Source organism: Lepidochelys kempii, chromosome 1 (assembly GCF_965140265.1).
Source record: "Lepidochelys kempii isolate rLepKem1 chromosome 1, rLepKem1.hap2, whole genome shotgun sequence".
Lineage (NCBI taxonomy): Eukaryota > Metazoa > Chordata > Testudines > Cheloniidae > Lepidochelys > Lepidochelys kempii.
The window spans coordinates 209,815,858-209,832,855 of record NC_133256.1 but is presented as its reverse complement, the minus strand read 5'-3'; the positions used below and the strand labels follow the sequence as shown (position 1 = coordinate 209,832,855).

The 16,998-nt window shown below is 47.6% G+C and overlaps 2 protein-coding genes across 9 annotated transcripts in view; one reads left to right on the top strand and one right to left on the bottom strand.

Moving 5' to 3' along the window:
- USP5 (ubiquitin specific peptidase 5) overlaps positions 1–3,310 on the bottom strand; it is a 22,393-nt gene extending 19,083 nt beyond the window's left edge. For 2 of the 6 annotated variants that reach the window (XM_073311603.1, XM_073311607.1), the window contains exons 1-3: positions 3,141–3,310; positions 729–854; positions 92–158 (exon numbers count right to left, since the gene is read on the bottom strand). In XM_073311603.1, the coding sequence (XP_073167704.1) occupies positions 92–158; positions 729–854; positions 3,141–3,248 (301 nt within the window). In that variant the 5' untranslated portion in view covers positions 3,249–3,310. Of the gene's footprint in view, positions 1–91; positions 159–728; positions 873–2,494; positions 2,776–3,140 lie in introns of those variants that run through there. The other 4 variants (XM_073311615.1, XM_073311640.1, XM_073311625.1 and 1 more) reach the window with 3 other exon arrangements.
- On the top strand, positions 2,587–16,998 carry CDCA3 (cell division cycle associated 3). 3 transcript variants are annotated; one of them, XM_073311731.1, is made up of 6 exons: positions 2,587–3,680; positions 4,235–4,414; positions 4,709–4,844; positions 5,345–5,629; positions 15,753–15,874; positions 16,539–16,998. In XM_073311731.1, the coding sequence occupies exons 2-6, from the start codon at positions 4,295–4,297 to the stop codon at positions 16,680–16,682; spliced, it is 807 nt and encodes a 268-aa protein (XP_073167832.1). In that variant the 5' UTR covers positions 2,587–3,680; positions 4,235–4,294; the 3' UTR covers positions 16,683–16,998. The 3 variants fall into 3 exon arrangements, with proteins under 3 accessions (XP_073167832.1, XP_073167842.1, XP_073167823.1); XM_073311741.1 differs by lacking the exon at positions 2,587–3,680 and adding an exon at positions 3,854–3,926; XM_073311722.1 differs by lacking the exon at positions 2,587–3,680 and having other exon boundaries at positions 3,941–4,414.

Genomic DNA, 16,998 nt, shown 5'->3' with positions numbered 1-16,998 from the left:
AGGCAAGAGTGAATGGCCACTGGGCCACACAGCTGTAGAGGTCTGATCTGACACAGAAGGGAAACTGGGCTAGCTGGAGTTGTTTTCTTACCAATAGCTAAGCGGGTGGGTTTCTTCCTGGGGGGATCTCCAGCACTGGAGCTACTGTCTTCCTCCTTCTGTTTTAGAGGCAAGGAGAGAGAGGAGACAGTCAATAAGTAGGCCAAACAGTCAGAGAGTAGCCCAAAGCCTGTGGAACTGAGGCAGATACTGCAGGTAGAGAGAGATGGGGCAGGCAGCCAGTACAATAACTAACTGAGTCAAAAAGAAAAGGAGTACTTGTGGCATCTTAGAGACTAACAAATTTATCTGAGCATAAGCTTTTGTGAGCTACAGCTCACTTCACCGGATGCATTCAGTGGAAAATACTGAATGCATCTGATGAAGTGAGCTATAGCTCACAAAAGCTTATGCTCAAACAAATTTGTTAGTCTCTAAGGTGCCACAAGTACTCCTTTTCTTTTTGTGAATACAGACTAACATGGCTGCTACTCTGAAACCTGTCATTAATTGAGTCAGAGCTCCAGAGTTGGGGTCCCATCCGGGGGTCGGGGGAGAAACACAAGGTTGTGTTTCAGATGAGGGAAAACCTCAGGTCTGAGTGAACATGGAGCTGGATCCCTCTTCTCAGACTCAGAGCACATTTGGCAGTGCAGTGTGTCCCCCAGCTCCAAGCACCCCATTCTTACCAGCTTGCGTGTTCTCCTGAGGTGCAGATAGACCCGATGGCCTGTTTTCCCATAGTACTTCTCTACATATTGCTTCCCAAAGCCCAGGAACGTGTTCATACAAATATACAGCCCCCCATCTGACTCCTAGGGGAGAAAGACAGACTGAGAGGGAGACATGTCTCAGAGGGGCCAAAGGAAGATATTCAACAGAACAAAATAGACTTTTTACTTTTAGTATACTGGTTCTAATCCAGCTCCATTCAATGACTGCAAATTATGCCCATGTGTCAGATGTTCAGTGGCTGGTCTGAAAGGAGTTGTCAAGTCTCACTCTAGTTGCAAACAAGATACGCATCTCCCACCACGACGAATGATTTGAAAATCCACTTGCCCGTTTATCCATAGTGGATAGGAAGCTGAATCGGGCCAGACCCATAAACTTCTGAGGAGATGTAGCCTCATTTAAAGAAGCCTTTAGAACTTACAGTTGCAAAGTATGACCCAGGCAAAACTGATGCAGCTACATCAATCTGTCTCTGCAGATTGATGGATCTAGTGCTACTGGTGCTGCCTCGAGCTTTGTCAAATTGTTGCAGAGTGAAAGTTAACTAGAATCTTGTTTTAGGTTTTACTATTGTTTTGGAACGTTGTGGGCAGCTGTGAAACAGACCAGGACAAGAATCAGGTCAGTCTCACAAGTTGGCAACCTCCCAGCACCTACAGCACTGATGCTATTTAGAAGTGGTGGGGGAGGACATGAGACACACCTAAACGTGGAGACCAGGAAAGAGACAGAATAGCAGAGAATACCCAATCTGTGTCTCAGCAATCAGAAAGCTGAAATGGAGATAGAAACAAAAAATGGGGTTCAGAATTCAAATGCAGGGCTTGTGGAGGAAAAGAAGAGGGAAAGAGTCTTTCATTTCCTATTGCTTTGGATAGTGGGACCCAAAATCTTTTCATGTCTTTTCATTAGTAGGTTTAATTCTTGTAGTGAGGTGAAGGGAAAAACAGACACTGGAGACAACATAAAAAGATCTAATTATGTGGGGAAAAAAAGAAAGTGGAATAAAGCCAGGAAGAGAGAGAAAACAGGTAAAAACAAAGTGAGAGACTGGCTGTAAGTTACATGTTTAGCATGTTAGAAATTTGGTTGACAATGTTACAATTTGATACAAGAAAACACATCACACATCTGTACTCATCCATACAAACTGCAATGGCAGTTGCAATGTACAGGGAGAAAAACTTGTTCTACTGCTACTCGGCCTGACCCCAGTCAGAGGATAGAGGCCTCCAATTCCCATGGGCTGCCAATTAAGCACTATAACCAACACTAACTTCCCAATGAAAAAATTGAACCATTTTAGAAATGCCTGAGTCCGTAACTCCATTGGGTGAACGTGCCTGGAGGGAAGGGGGAAGAGAGGGAGAAGGGACACCGCTCTTTTAATGACACAGCACTGGGGTACCCCCAGCTTTTGGGGCCAGGGAGAACTCTGTGTTCCAACCTACGAGGACATAGGGTCCCTAAGACAAGGTGAGCCCAGGGAGGTTCTGAGGGACTTTAATTTAGGAGCTATGGGGTGGTTCAACCCCTTCAGTTGCCTGGATGTTTAGAAGAAACAGAATGTATTGTCCACACCCCAGGAAAGGGCCTGGCTGTGCCCCCAGGAGGTGATGCAGACCTCCCCCGCAAACTGGGTTCGAAGGTGTGGGTGTATGAAACAGCAATAACTCCCCCCGCGACCAACTCCCACGAGGGAGAGCGTGCGCCTACAAACCCAGACTCCAGAGGGTGGGCAAGGGATCAAGAACGAGGTCACTCCCTGTGGATGTTTCCGGGTGCTGCCAGACTAGCAGGGCTACGCCCACCAGCGTGCACCGCGAGCAGCCCAGCCCGCCAGAGATGCCAACAGGGCAGCGGGGCGAGGAGCTCTCCGTGCCGCCCATGGAGCGACTCTAGTCTCGGGGGCTGCAGCGCGGCCGGTCAGGGCCCTCGGACTCGCTCTGGGGAAGGGGGTCAGCAGACTACAGCTCCCAGCATGCTTCGCACAGCAGAGCCGTCTCGGGTCTGCGCTCCCCATCCCAGCGGGCGCCGAAGGAGCCGGGCCGCCCTGCAGTGAGTCAGCGAGACAAGCGCGCGGAGACGCTGTCAGGGCGGCGAAAAGGCCGGACCCCGCGGGCAGCACTGGGGCGGAGAGAACTACACCCCCCAGCACAGCTCGCCCAGGCATGGGGCTGGGACTCAAGGCTTGCCGGGAGCTGTAGTCCTCACAGCCGCACACTCAACTGAGCCGAACAGAGCCCACACCCACGGAAGACTTCATGTCCCAGCATGCCCCATGCGGGCCAGTCCCCAGGGCCCAGGCGCGCTGAGGATCAGGCCGGCGAGCAGGCGGACTTACGGTGAAGGGGGGGACAGCTTACCGGTGTATCGAAGGAAAAGGCGCATTCCTCCTTATGGACCCGGTCCCCAGCCTTGGGCACGCGGATGACCGGCAGCACCGACAGCAACGCCTCACTCAGCTCCGCCATGACAGCGGCTCCCTGCAGCACCGCCCACAGCCCCACCCTGACCAATCACAGACCTTCGTTGTCAGAAACGCGCTAGCCAATCCCGCTCCACGCAGGCGCACAAGCAGAGAGGTGGAGCTACCGTTAACGCTCCGCCCCTTGGCTCCGAGGCCTGCCCTGCTCGCCCTATCAAAATTGCCCTTTGTATACGGACAGGCTCCTAGGCCAATCTGGTAGAGACGTCTAAACCTCCAGCCAATGCAAGCGCAAGAGTCCCTTGGGGCGGAGTCGCTGGGAGTTGGACAGCCATACCTGTCGAATGAGGGAAAGCCAATGAGTCACGGAAGCCTGACGACCCCGCCAATAGAAGATGATTAAGGCTAGGCCTGGAAATAGCCAATCAGATTGGGGAAAAAATTAAATTCCAGCGCCTAGGCAACAGAGAGGGAGGAGGTACGGTCTTTATGAATGATGTTGCGCTAAGGGTTTGGCTGTCCCCCTAATGGGAGGTTAAGAGGTGGGATTACGGAGTGATTGGCACGGAGATTGGCTAATGAGCGCACGTCTTAGGAAGCCTGGTGTATATTGGGGGCGGGAGCCCTCCACCTTCGCCAGGGAGGGAGCGGCAGACAGACGGCTGGGCCAATGGGGGCGCGGCGAGGGCGGGAGATTTGAATCGCGGCGGAGGTTGGGCCCGAGGTGAGGCTAGGCGGGCGCTTCCCGCGCGCTGGGGCTGGAGACCCGCGGGGGAGCTGCCGGCGGAGTGTCAGCCGTTCCCGGGCTGTGTGCGCTAGCGGGGTGGGAGGCTGACGGAGTCAGGCCCGGGCGCTGCTGCCCGGCGTCCCTGCCGCAGGGTGGTGAAGGGAGATGCGCGAAGCCAGCCCTGCCCAGCACCTGAGCAGGCGGAGGGCCGCCTCCAGCTCCCCTGCTTAGCAGCGGAGGGGTCGGTGGGTCGCTGCCGCGGGCGGTGCCTGCGGTTAACTCCGCAGTATTTCCATTTTCCTCAGGGCTCCCAGCTGAAGGCGGACTCTGGCGTGGAGGACTCGCCGCTCCTGCTGCCGGCAGCCATGGGGGCTGCTGAGAGCTTCCCAGCTACGCCCACTTCGAAACCCTTCCTCAACAAGCACCTGGCACACGTCAGCGACCCCCGGTCCCCCACACCTGGGATCCTGAGGACCCCCATTGAGGTAAGAGGCGATCACAGGTTCATCCTGCCTGTGCCAGCCCCAGTCAGACTAAAAACAGGACTGTCCAGTCTGGTGTCCTTACCCAGTCCTTCCGCTCCCTACCCCTGCAAATCAGACCCTCTCACTCAGTATGTCTCACCCAGACCAGTGGGCCTGTCTAGTCCTCTGCTGCTCATCTGAGAAGGATCTGAACATCAGTTCTGCTTTGTCTTTGCCCACTATGCATCTGTCTCCCTGCTCTGGTCACAGTGCCTGAGCTATGTCCATTTGTGCCCGACTCCATCTCTTTTTCAGGTGGAGAGCTCCCCTCAGAGAAGCCCCTTGGCTGAGCCCCAGGAAGTGGTGACGGCAGCTGAACAGAGCCAGAGTTGGGACCCTCGATCGCCAACCCTCGGTATCTCACGCACCCCTATGAAGGCTGTGATGGCTGGTAAGTATATGTTTTCTTTTGGAATGTGGCTTGTCGTATGGGCAGATCAGGGTTTCGGGCAGAATCATTGTCTTCATTCCATTTCTTGGGGGCTCTGGGCCTTTCCCTTATGGAGACTGCTCCCCAGACTCCCAGATCCTTCAGGACTGGGGATGGTTCCTGAGCTCCTTTCCCTGGTTCAGTGTACCCTGTTCACACACTGCCTCCTAACCACCACAATTCCCTCAGGTTTTGTGCCCTCTAGATATTTACAGGTGATTCTTGTTTTATCTTCTTTATTCTTGGCTCTGTTGAGCTGGGTGAACTTAGCTATTGAAGTCTCCCACCAGAATTTCACCACTCTGGCTCCCTGAGCATTTCTTAATTCTTCTCTGAGCACACTTCAGTTTGTCACTACCTTTCTGAGATTGAAGGGTCCAGAGCTGAGTACACTAACTCAAGTGTGGTCTTGCCCCCTCCCCTGGGTCTGATAAGGTGTCTTATCCTCACCTTCTCCCCAGACACCATAAATTGTTTGGTGAAGCAGCTCAGTGAGGCCTTTGGGGCAGAGACCATGGAGCAGGAGTCACTGCTGGAGGAGCCATTAGACCAGGGACCAAATCTTGGAGCTGCCTGTGCTCCAGAGGAGGAGACAAATGGAAAGAACCTTCGGGGGGAAGGCTCTGCCAGGGATGCGTCTCAGGAAAAGATCCCCATGTGGGGTGAGGAGAAACAGCCACCTTCCAACACTTGTACTCAGCCTGTAATGAGACCAGCTCACTTCACTGACCCACCCCGCACCTCAGGTAAGTGTATGGGTTTGGGGCCTCCCCTGGTGTGGGGATTGGACGTTCTGGAGAACTGACAGGGGTCTCTGTTGTGGTCACCCAATGGAGGATATGATTAAGGAGGTGAGAGGGGCCAGGATGTGGAGAGGGTGTCAGTGTGGGGTGAGAGGGGGGTCTAGAACAAGTGAGAGGGATCTCCCTCAAAGGTCATAATGGGGAGTAGTGTGTTTGCATGTGTCCTCAGGAAAAGTGAGTTAATCCTAGAAAGCAGCAGCATTGGCCCCCTCTTACTCCCTGTGCCCCTCACAGCCTGCATGTGGGCAAGGAAATGAGTTTAAGGTTCAGCTGGAATTGTGCAGTCTTGCAGAGGTGTAAGAGTGGAAAACCCCAGGGTCTTAGTCTAGTTCTGAAAGGGGAGAAAATGTGGACAGACAGATGGGTTCAGGACCCAACTCCCCCACCCACACCAGCCATATCCCCAGAGCCATTCTGGTTTGCTTCTCCATAACAGTTTTTTGTGCATCTCACCCTGCCCTACAGACACCGGTTGCTGTCTTCATCACCCTACCTCTGCTTCCTTCCACCCCTTTATATTCCAGATGAAGCACATCCACTGTCTCCTTTCCCCACCACCAGCCCCATGCTGTTAATTCCCTGCCTGCCCCTCTCTGTTATGTTTTAATTGGCTGTTAAGTCATCAGGACCAGATTGTATTCATCCAAGAGTTCTTAGGGAACTTAAATGTGAAATTGCAGAACTACTAACTGTGGCTTGTAACCTATCATTTAAATCAGCTTTTGTTCCAAATGACTTGAGGATAGCTGATGTAACGCCAATTTTTTAAAAGGGCTCCAGAGGTGATCCTGGTAATTACATGGGAGTAAGCCTGGCTTCAGTGCTGGGTAAACTGGTTGAAACTACAGTAACTCCTCACTTAACGTTGTCCCAGTTAACGTTGTTGATCAATTAGAGAACATGCTCATTTAAAGTTGCAAAATGCTCCCTTATAACGTTGTTTGACAGCCGCCTGCTTTGTTCACTGCTTGCAGAAAAAGCAGCCTGTTGGAGCTAGCTGGTGGGGGCTTGAAACCAGGGTGGACCAGCAGCCCCCATCAGCTCCCCCAAGTTCCCTATGCGGCAGCCGCCCAGCAGGCTATCCATTACCGGCAGTTCAGCTGTCCCTCCCACTACTGCCATGTGCTGCTCCTGACTTCTGCCTTGGAGCTTCTCCTGGTTGCTGTGTTGGGGAAAGGGGGGCTAAGATCAGTGTGTCCCCCTCCCTCCTGCCCCCGCATGCTTATGCACAGGGCTCAGGACGGAGGAAGCTTGCTGGCAGCAGCTGCTGTCTCAACTTGCTGATCTACTTAAAAAGGTAATGTACTTAGAGTGGGGTCAGCGCACTTAAAGGGGCAATGCGCATCTCTCTCTCTCTCGCACAGGAGCCAGCAAACAGAGCTGTAAACAGGGGAGTTTGAGTGAGAGTTTGCAAGGGGAGTTTGTGGGGAAGACTAAGAGAGCCAGACAGAGGAACAGACAGGCTAGTGAAGGGAGTGTGTGGTGGTCTGGCAGTGTTTTGGTGCTCGTTGGGGGTTTATTTTGCTTGGGTGGTGGTGGTTTGGTTTGTGTTTCCCAGTCTAACAGGACTTAAGTGAGAAGGCTATGACAGATACAGAGGCAGCAGTGGTAGTGACCCAAGTAGTGGAAGACACAATGAGGATGACTGGATGTGGAAGCTGTGGCATGTACATGATCCTGGAGGGGGTACCTGAAAAGAGTTTCATCTGCATGAAGTGCCACCTGATAGAGCTGATGGAAGAAAAGATCTGAGGATTGGAGATGCAGGTAGAAACTCTGGTCGAGTTTAGAAGGGGGTTCGAGCGGATGATGGAGCAAAGACATGAGAGGCTGAAGGGAAAAGCTCAGACTTGCAGATGGAAGCAGGACCAAAGAACTCTGAGGGGAGACTGCTGGGTGAGGAGAGTGGACAGTGGAAACATGTGACTAAGAGAACCAGGCAGAGGAAAAGACGGGCTAGTGAAGGAGAAATAGAACTCAGGAACAGGTTTGCGGAGTTGGAAAACTAAGAAGGGGCACAGCAGGTGGTCACTGAAGGTGAGAGGGCAAGGAAGAAAAGAGCAGCTAGTCCTATAGGAAGAGGGGAAGAGTCAATAGAGATAACAACACCAAAAATGAGCCCCAGGAGGATACAGGATGGATTGCAGAGAATTGCAAGGGACAATAGGAATCAAGAGGACTGGCAGCCAGAGGGAACAAGGGATAGACCGCAGAATCGCACCATCACCAGGAAAAGGCAGGACTACGTGATTGGGGACTCCTTACTGAGAAGAAATAGACAGGCCTGTAACCAGAGCTGATCCAAAGAACAGAAGGGTGTGCTGTCTGCCAGGTGCTAAGATACGGGATGTGGACCTGAGGCTGAAGAGGATCCTAACGGGAAAGAATCCACTGATTGTCCTTCATGTGGGAACAAATGATACTACTAGATTCTCACTGAAACGTATCAAGGGATACTATGCCAGACTGGGGAAGACACTTAAGGAAATCGAGGCTCAGGTGATCTTCAGTGGGATTCTGCCTGTTCCTAGAGAAGGGCAACAAAGGTGTGACAAGATTATGATGATCAACAGATGGCTCAGGCAGTGGTGCTATAAGGAGGGGTTTGGGATGTTTGGCCACTGGGAAGCATTCCTGGACAGAGGACTGTTCTCTCGGGATGGACTTCACCTGAGTAGGGAGGGAAATGGACTTATGGCTGGAGTCTGGCACAACTGATTAAGAGAACTTTAAACTAGGAATCTGGGGGAGATGGTTGGGAGAGGTCCAGGTAATCTCCACACCGGATTTTAACATTGAGAGGGAAGAAAATGAAATAAAGGATACAGCCATGGATAGGAGAATGGACATAAGGAGGAAGGGTAGTGTAGATACCAGTCTAATAGGTGATATTGGCAGTAGAATGTCTGTCTGTGCCTAATAGGGTAAAGAATGTGAGAGAAGACAAACAGCAAAAATTAAGATGTTTGTACACCAATGCGAGGAGCCTAGGTAACAAAATGGAGGAACTAGACTACTGGTGCAGGAAGTGAAACCAGATATAGGGGTAAACAGAAACACGGTGGAATAGTAGCCATGACTGGAATACGGGTATTGAAGGGTATGTGCTATTTAGGGAAGACAGAAATAAAGGCAAAGGTGGTGGAGTAGCATTGTATATCAATGATGAGGTAGACTGCAAAGAAATAAGTGATGGAATGGATAAGACAGTGTCTGTCTGGGCAAAAATCACAATGGAGAAGAAAGCTACTAGAGCCTCCCCTGGGATAGTGCTTGGGGTGTGCTATAGACCGCCGATATCCAATTTGGATATGGATAGAGACCCCTTTAATGTTTTTAATTAAGTAAATACTAATGGGAATTGTGTGATCATGGTAGATTTTAACTTCCCAGATACAGACTGGAGGACAAGTGCTAGTAACCATAATAGGGCTCAGATTTTCCTGGATGCGATAGCTGATGGACTCCTTCACCAAGTTGTTGCTGAACAAACAAGAGGGGATGCCATTTTAGATTTGATTTTGGTGAGTAGTGAGGACCTCATAGAAGAAATGGTTGTAGGGGACAACCTTGGTTCGAGTGATCATGAGCTAATTCAGTTCAAACTAAATGGAAGGATAAACAAAAATAAATCTGATTAGGGTTTTTGATTTCAAAAGGGCTAATGTTAAAAAATTAAGGAAACTAGTTAGGGAAGTGGATTGGACTGAAGAATTTGTGGATCTAAAGGCGGAGGAGGCCTGGAATTACTTCAAGTCAAGGTTGCAGAAACTATCCAAAGCCTGCATCCCAAGAAAAGGGAAAAAACTTATAGGCAGGAGTTGTAGACCAAGCTGGATGAGCAAGCATCTTGGAGAGGTGATTTAAGAAAAAGCAGAAAGCCTACAAGGAGTGGAAGATGGGAGGGATCAGCAAGGAAAGCTACCTTATTGAGGTCAGAACATGTAGGTATAAAGTGAGAGAGGCCCAAAAGCCATGTAGAGTTGGACCTTGCAAAGGGAATTAAAACCAATAGTAAAAGGTTCCATAGCCATATAAATAAGAAGAAAACAAAGAAAGAAGAAGTGGGACCGCTAAACACTGAGGATGGAGTGGAGGTTAATGATAATTTAGGCATGGCCCAATATCTAAACAAATACTTTGCCTCAGTCTTTAATGAGGAGCTTAGGGATAATGGTAGGCTGACAAATGGGAATGAGATATGGAGGTAGATATTACCACATCCGAGGTAGAAGCCAAACTCTAACAGCTTAATGGGACTAAATCAGGGGGCCCAGATAATATTCATCCAAGAATATTAAAGGAACTGGCACATGAAATTGCAAGCCCATTAGCAAGAATTTGTCATGAATCTGTAAACTTAGGGGTTGTAACGTATGACTGGAGAATTGTTAACATCATTCCTATTTTTAAGAAAGGGAAAAAAATGATCCGGATAACTACAGGTCTATTAGTTTGACATCTGTAGTATGCAAGGTCTTGGAAAAATTCTTGAAGGAGAAAGAAGCTAAGGACATTGAGATCAATGGTAATTGGAACAAAATACAACATGGTTTTACAAAAGGTAGATCATGCCAAACCGACCTGATCTCCTCCTTTGAGAAGGTAACAGATTTTTTTTGACAAAGGAAACGCAGTGGATTTACTTCAATTTCAGTAAGGCATTTGATACAGTTCCACAGGGGGAATTATTAGCTAAATTGGAAGAGATGGGGATCAATATGAAAATTGAAAGGTGGATAAGGAACTGGTTAAAGGGGAGACTACAACGGGTCATACTGAAAGGTGAACTGCCAGGCTGGAAGGAGGTTACTAGCAGAGTTCCTCGGATTGGTTTTGGGACCAATCTTATTTAATCTTTTTATTACTGACCTTGGCACAAAAAGTGGGAATGTGCTAATAAAGTTTGCAGATGACACGAAGCTGGGAGGTATTGCCAATACAGAGAGGCACCGGAATATCCTACAAGAAGATCTGGATGACCTTGTAAACTGGAGTAATAGTAATAGGATGAAATTTAATAGTGAAAAGTGAAAGGTCATGCATTTAGGGATTAATAACAAGAATTTTTGTTATAAACTGGGGACGCATCACTTGGAAGTAACAGAGGAGGAGAAGGACCTTGGAGTATTGGTTGATCACAGGATGACTATGAGCTGCCAATGTGATATGGCTGTGAAAAAAGCTAATGCGGTCTTTGGATACATCAGGCGAGGTATTTCCAGTAGAGATAAGGAGGTGTTAGTACTGTTATACAAGGCACTGATGAGACCTCATCTGGAATATTGTGTGCAGTTCTGGTCCCATGTTTAAGAAGGATGAATTCAAACTGGAACAGGTACAGAGAAGGGCTACTAGGATGATCTGAGGAATGGAATAGCTGTCTTATGAAAAAGAAGCCCTTGAGGAATTCCACCATGATTTCAACAATTTCCATCCCACCATCAACCTCAGCCTAGACCAATCCACACAAACTGTCCTTTTCCTTGATGCTACTGTGCTAATAAGCGATGGTCACATAAACACCACCCTATACTGGAAACCTACTGACCGCTATACTTGCCTCCATGCCTCCAGCTTCCATCCAGGACACACCACACAATCCATTGTCTACAGTCAAGCTCTAAGATACAACCGCATTTGCTCCAACCCCTCAGACAGAGACAAACACCTACAAGATCCCTATCAAGCATTCTTAAAACTACAGTACCCACCTGCTGAAGTGAGGAAACAGATTGACAGAGCCAGAAGAGTACCCAGAAGTCACCTACTACAGGACAGGCCCAACAAAGAAAATAATAGAACGCCACTAGCTGTCACCTTCAGCCCCCAACTAAAACCTTTCCAGTGCATCATCAAAGATCTACAACCTATCCTGAAAAATGATCCTTCACTCTCACAGATCTTGGGAGACAGACCAGTCCTCGCTTACAGACAGCCCATGCAACCTGAAGCAAATACTCTCCAGCAACCACACAACAAAAACAACTAACCCAGGAACCTATCCTTGCAACAAAGCCTGATGCCAACTCTGTCCACATATTTATTCAAGTGACATCATAGGACCTAATCACATTAGCCATGCATCAGGGGCTCATGTACCTGCACATCTACCAATGTGATATATGCCATCATGTGCCAGTAATGACCCTCTGCCATATACATTGACCAAACCGGACAGTCTCTACTCAAAAGAATAAATGGACGCAAATCTGACCTCAGGAATCATAATATTCAAAAACCGGTAGGAGAACACTTCAACCTCTCTGGTCACTCAGTAACAAACTTAAAGGTGGCAATTTTGCAACAGAAAAGCTTCAAAAACAGACTCCAACGAGAAACTGCTGAGCTTGAATTAATATGCGAACTAGATACCATTAACTTGGGTTTGAATAGAGACTGGGAGTGGCTGGGTCATTACACATATTAAATCTATTTCCCCATGTTAAGTATCCTCACACCTTCTTGTCAACTGTCTAAATGGGCCATCTTGATTATCACTAAAGATTTTTTTTCTCCTGCTGATAATAGCTCATCTTTAATTAATTAGCCTCTTACAGTTACTTCCACCTTTTCATGTTCTCTGTATGTATATATCTTCTTACTATACGTTCCATTCTATGTATCCGATGAAGTGGGCTGTAGCCCATGAAAGCTTATGCTCAAATAATTTGTCAGTCTCTAAAGTGCCACAAGTACTCCTGTTCTTTTTGCGGATACAGACTAACATGGCTGCTACTCTGAAACCTGTCCTATGGAAGGAGACTCAAAGAGCTTGGCTTGTTTAGCCTAACCAAAAGAAGGCTGAGGGGAGATATGATTGCTCTATATAAATATACCAAAGGGATAAATACCAGGGAGGGGGAGGAATTATTTAAGCTCAGTACCAACGTGGACACAAGAACAAATGGATATAAACTGGCCATCAGGAAGTTTAGACTTGAAATTAGATGAAGGTTTCTAACCATCAGAGGAGTGAAGTTCTAGAACAGCCTTCCAAGGGGAGCAAAGGAGGCAAAAGACTTATCTGGCTTCAAGACTAAGCTTGATAAGTTTATGGAGGGGATGGTGTGATGGGATAAACTAATAGCCTAATTTTGGCAATCTTTGACTATTAGTGGTAAATATGCCCAATTGCCTGTGATGGGACACTAGATAGGTGGGATCTGAGTTACTACAGAGAATTCTTTCCTGGCTGGTGTCTGGCTGGTGAGTCTTGCCCACATGCTCAGGGTTTAGCTGATCGCCATATTTGCAGCTGGGAAGGAATTTTCCTCCAGGGCAGATTGGCAGAGGCCCTGGGGGTTTTTCGCCTTCCTCTGCAGCGTGGGGCATGGGTCACTTGTTGGAGGATTCTCTGTACCTTGAAGTCGTTAAATTACGAGTTGAGGACTTCAGTAGCTCAGACATAGTTCAGAGGTTTGTTACAGGGGTCGGTGGGTGAGATTCTGTGGCCTGCGGTGTGTAGGAGGTCAGACTAGACTATCATAATAGTCCCTTCTGACCTTAAAGTTTATGAATCTATGAGCCTCTCATAGGGTGTGTGTCTGACTCTGTTTGCCACGCTGTCTCCCCTCCCTCCATTTGTGCTGCCTTGTAGAGTGTGAGGCTACATTAACAACAATGTGTTAACCACTCAGGGCTCAGTCGAGTGCTAGTTCATCATTTAGCAGTAAGGCATTCCCTGGGAAATATTTCACCCTCTGGCTCCACCACCTCAACCATGCTTCATAATCATCATTGCTGTGTATAGTATTAAATTGTTTCTTTAAAACTTATAGTGTGTGTATGTGTATGTATGTATGTATGTATGTATGTGTGTGTGTATATATATATATATATATATATATATATATATATATATATAAAAAATAGTCTTTTATCTGGTGGGGAAAAAAAAATTCCCTGGAACCTAACCCTTCCCCCCCCCCCCCCATTTACATTAATTCTTATGGGGAAACTGGATTTGCTTAACATCGTTTCACTTAACATCGCATTTTTCAGAAACATAACTACAACATTAAGTGAGGAGTTACTGGACAGTAAAGAACAAAATTGTCAGACACCTAGATGAACATAATTTGTTGGGGATGAGTCAACATGGTTTTTGTGAGGCATGATTTCCCTTTACTAATCTACTAGAATTCTTTGAGGGGGTCAACAAACATGTGGACGAGGGGATCTAGTGGATATAATGTACTTAAATTTTCAGAAAACCTTTGACAAGGTCCCTCACTAAAGGCTCTTAAACAAAGTAAGATGTCATGGAATAAGAGGGAAGGTAGTCTCATGGATTAGTAACTGGTTAAAAGATAGGAAACAAAGGGTAGAAATAAATGGTCAGTTTTCAAAATGGAGAGAGGTAAATAGTGGTGTCCCCCAAGAGTCTGTACTGGACCTAGTCCTATTCAATATATTCATAAATGATCTGGAAAAGGTGGTAAACAGTGAGGTGGCAAAATTTGCAGAACTAATCAAGATACTAGACTTCAGTCCAAAGCAGACTGCGAAGTGCTACAAAGGGAATTCACAAAACTGTGTGACTGGGCAACAAAATGGCAGATGAAATTTAATATTGATAAATGCAAAATAATGCACATTGGAAAACATAATCCCAACTATACATATAAAATGATAGGGTCTAAATTAGCTATTACCAATCAAGAAAGAAATCTTAGTCATTGTGGATAGTTCTCTGAAAATATCCACTCAATGTGCAGCGGCAGTCAAAAAGGCTAACAGAATGTTGGGAAACATGGATAGATAAGACAGAAAATATCATATTGCTTCTATATAAATCCATGGTACGCCCACATCTCAAATACTTTGTGCAGATGTGGTTGCCCCATCTCAAAAAAGAGAGATTGGAATTGGAAAAGGTTCAAAAAAGGGCAACAAAAATGATTAGGGGTATGGAACGGCTGCCATATGAGGAGGGATTAATAAGACTGGGACTTTTCCTCTTGGAAAAGAGACTAAAGGAGGATATAATAGAGGTCTATAAGATCGTGACTGATGTGGAGAAAGTAAATAAGGAAGTGTTATTTACTCATAACACAAGAACTAGGGGTCACCAAATGAAATTAATAGGCAGCAGGTTTAAAACAAAAGGAAATATTTTTTTCACACAACACACAGTTAACCTGTGGAACTCTTAGCCAGAGGATGTTGTGAAGGCCAAGACTATAACAGGGCTAAAACCAGAACTAGATAAGTTCCTGGAGGTTCTAAAAACAGAACTAGATAAGTTCCCTTGTCCATCAATGCCTACTAGTGAGGATGGACAAGGATGGCGTCCCTAGCCTCTGTTTGCCAGAAGCTGGGAATGGGCGACAGAGGATGGATCATTCAGTGACTGCCTGTTATGTTCAGTTCCTCTGGGGCATCTGGCATTGGCCACTGTTGGAAGATAGAATATTGGGCTAGATGGGCCTTTGGTCTGACCCAGTATGGCTGTTCTGATATAGGAGAGAAGGAGAAAGATGCATGATAAAAAGCATTGCTAGTTTTAAGTGAAGTGCATTTAACTGGTAAGGTTAACCAACTGCTACTGGGTTGAGGGGCACAGTTTGTGGTGTGCCTCAGCCAGAGATGGCAGTTTGCTCAAGAGAATGTCTACGGGTGAGAGGTGAAGGGGCTGTAATATGGGAGCGCAGTTTGGAGAGGAGTTTCCTCTATGTGAGGCAGGACCTGTGTCCTTGCTTATGAGCAGGGGGAGAAACTCTAGCAGGTGGCAGTGACAGGGCAGAGGGACCCCATAGCCCTCAGGTGGGGAGAGTAACAAAGGATGTGGGAGATGACAGTGAGATTAGGGAGCCATTGGACCAGTTTACCTCTGTGTGGGGTGGATTTGAGCCTTTAAAACAGGATTGAGCTCTTTTTAAATAAGATGCTTTAGTTTACTCACAAGGCATTGGGTGGTGCAGAAGTCACTAGCTGAAATTCTCTGGCCTGTGCTATGCAGGAGGTCAGACTAGATTATCATAAAGGACAGAAGGGACTATAAAATTGCTGAACCTCTAACTGAAGCGCAGCTGCTATTGATTGCGACTTTCTTTCTCTCCAGGGGGCAAACCCACAAGACGCAAGGCCAGCAACAAAGTCTTGGCAGCCTCTGGTGGTACCGGGCGCTCTCCCCTCAGCATCCTACAGGACGACAATTCCCCAAGTACTCTCACTCCTCGCCAGGTGAGGAGTCTTAGTGGGAGTCTTGTGGGATGAGGCATTAGGACCCCATTAGGGGCAGAGTGAGGATGGAGCTCCTTCAGGTTCTAAACACCCCATGAGCTCAGTTCAGAATTGTTTCACCCCAGGCCTGGCCCATTCCCCAGAACTCCTGGATGCTAATTTCCCAAACGATGGGGCTCCAGTCTCTTTGGAGAGATGACTCGGGCTCACAGACCCCTCAGTGCTGAGAGTTGGTTTCTAAGTTCCTTTTCCCTTTTTGGTCTTATCCTCTTAAACTCCCACTAAATAACCTGCTGTGCCTCCACTCTCCCCCCACACCAGGTTTGAGCCTCCTCAGACACTTGCAGATGGTCCTCACACCTCTCACCATATCATGGCTTTGCTATGCTGGGTATGCCTTCCTCTTTGAAAATCTTCCCAGACCCTGGCAAGGAGGTGTTTACTAGCCCCTGTGGGATGTATCAAGGCATAGATGTAGCCAGAGGGATTTTAAAATGTTTGTTCACCTCATGGCCCCTGCATATTTCTGACCTCTGCCTACCTTGAAAGGACTGAGGGGCCTAGAGCTGGGTGCAGTATCCCATGTAGGGTCTCACCAGAGCCCCAGAGAGGAACACTTCAGACTAACTTGCCTTTGCACTTGGTAATATTCTCTCCTCTCCAGGGTAAGAGGCACCCATCGCTGTCAGAGAACCCGAGGGAGTGGAAGGAGGTGGCAGCAGATCCAGGGTGCAGCCTCAAATCAGGGGGCCGAGCCTGGAATAACTTGAACAAAGAGAATCAACATTGTCACTTGGTGGAGAATTAAAGGGTTTGGGGGGTCAGCTTTCCCTTGGACTCCTGACAATAACCCTTTCTTCTATCTATGCTTCTGGAATGGAGCCTTCTAAGGACAAAGGATCCTGCCCTTTTGGGTAGGGACACCCTGGGCCTGTAGTTTCTTCTCACCCAACCTTTACAGGGGGAGAGGATGAACAGTAGTTCCTTTTCTCTCCCCTAATTTTATGCATCTCTCTTTTCATGTACAGGTTTCTGTGCTATGTGGCTGTTGGTCTCTGAAACCTCACTTGCACTGCCTCAATGTATAAGCCCATGCATGTGGTAAATAAACACATTTTAAAGAC

Bases quoted from the DNA above. Each gene is read 5' to 3' on its own strand.
- CDCA3 (XM_073311731.1), top strand. From the start codon at position 4,295: ATGGGGGCTGCTGAGAGCTTCCCAGCTACGCCCACTTCGAAACCCTTC. The intron at 4,845-5,344 runs GTAAGTATATGT...CCTTCTCCCCAG, and splicing joins TATGAAGGCTGTGATGGCTG to ACACCATAAATTGTTTGGTG. The intron at 5,630-15,752 runs GTAAGTGTATGG...CTTTCTCTCCAG, and splicing joins TGACCCACCCCGCACCTCAG to GGGGCAAACCCACAAGACGC.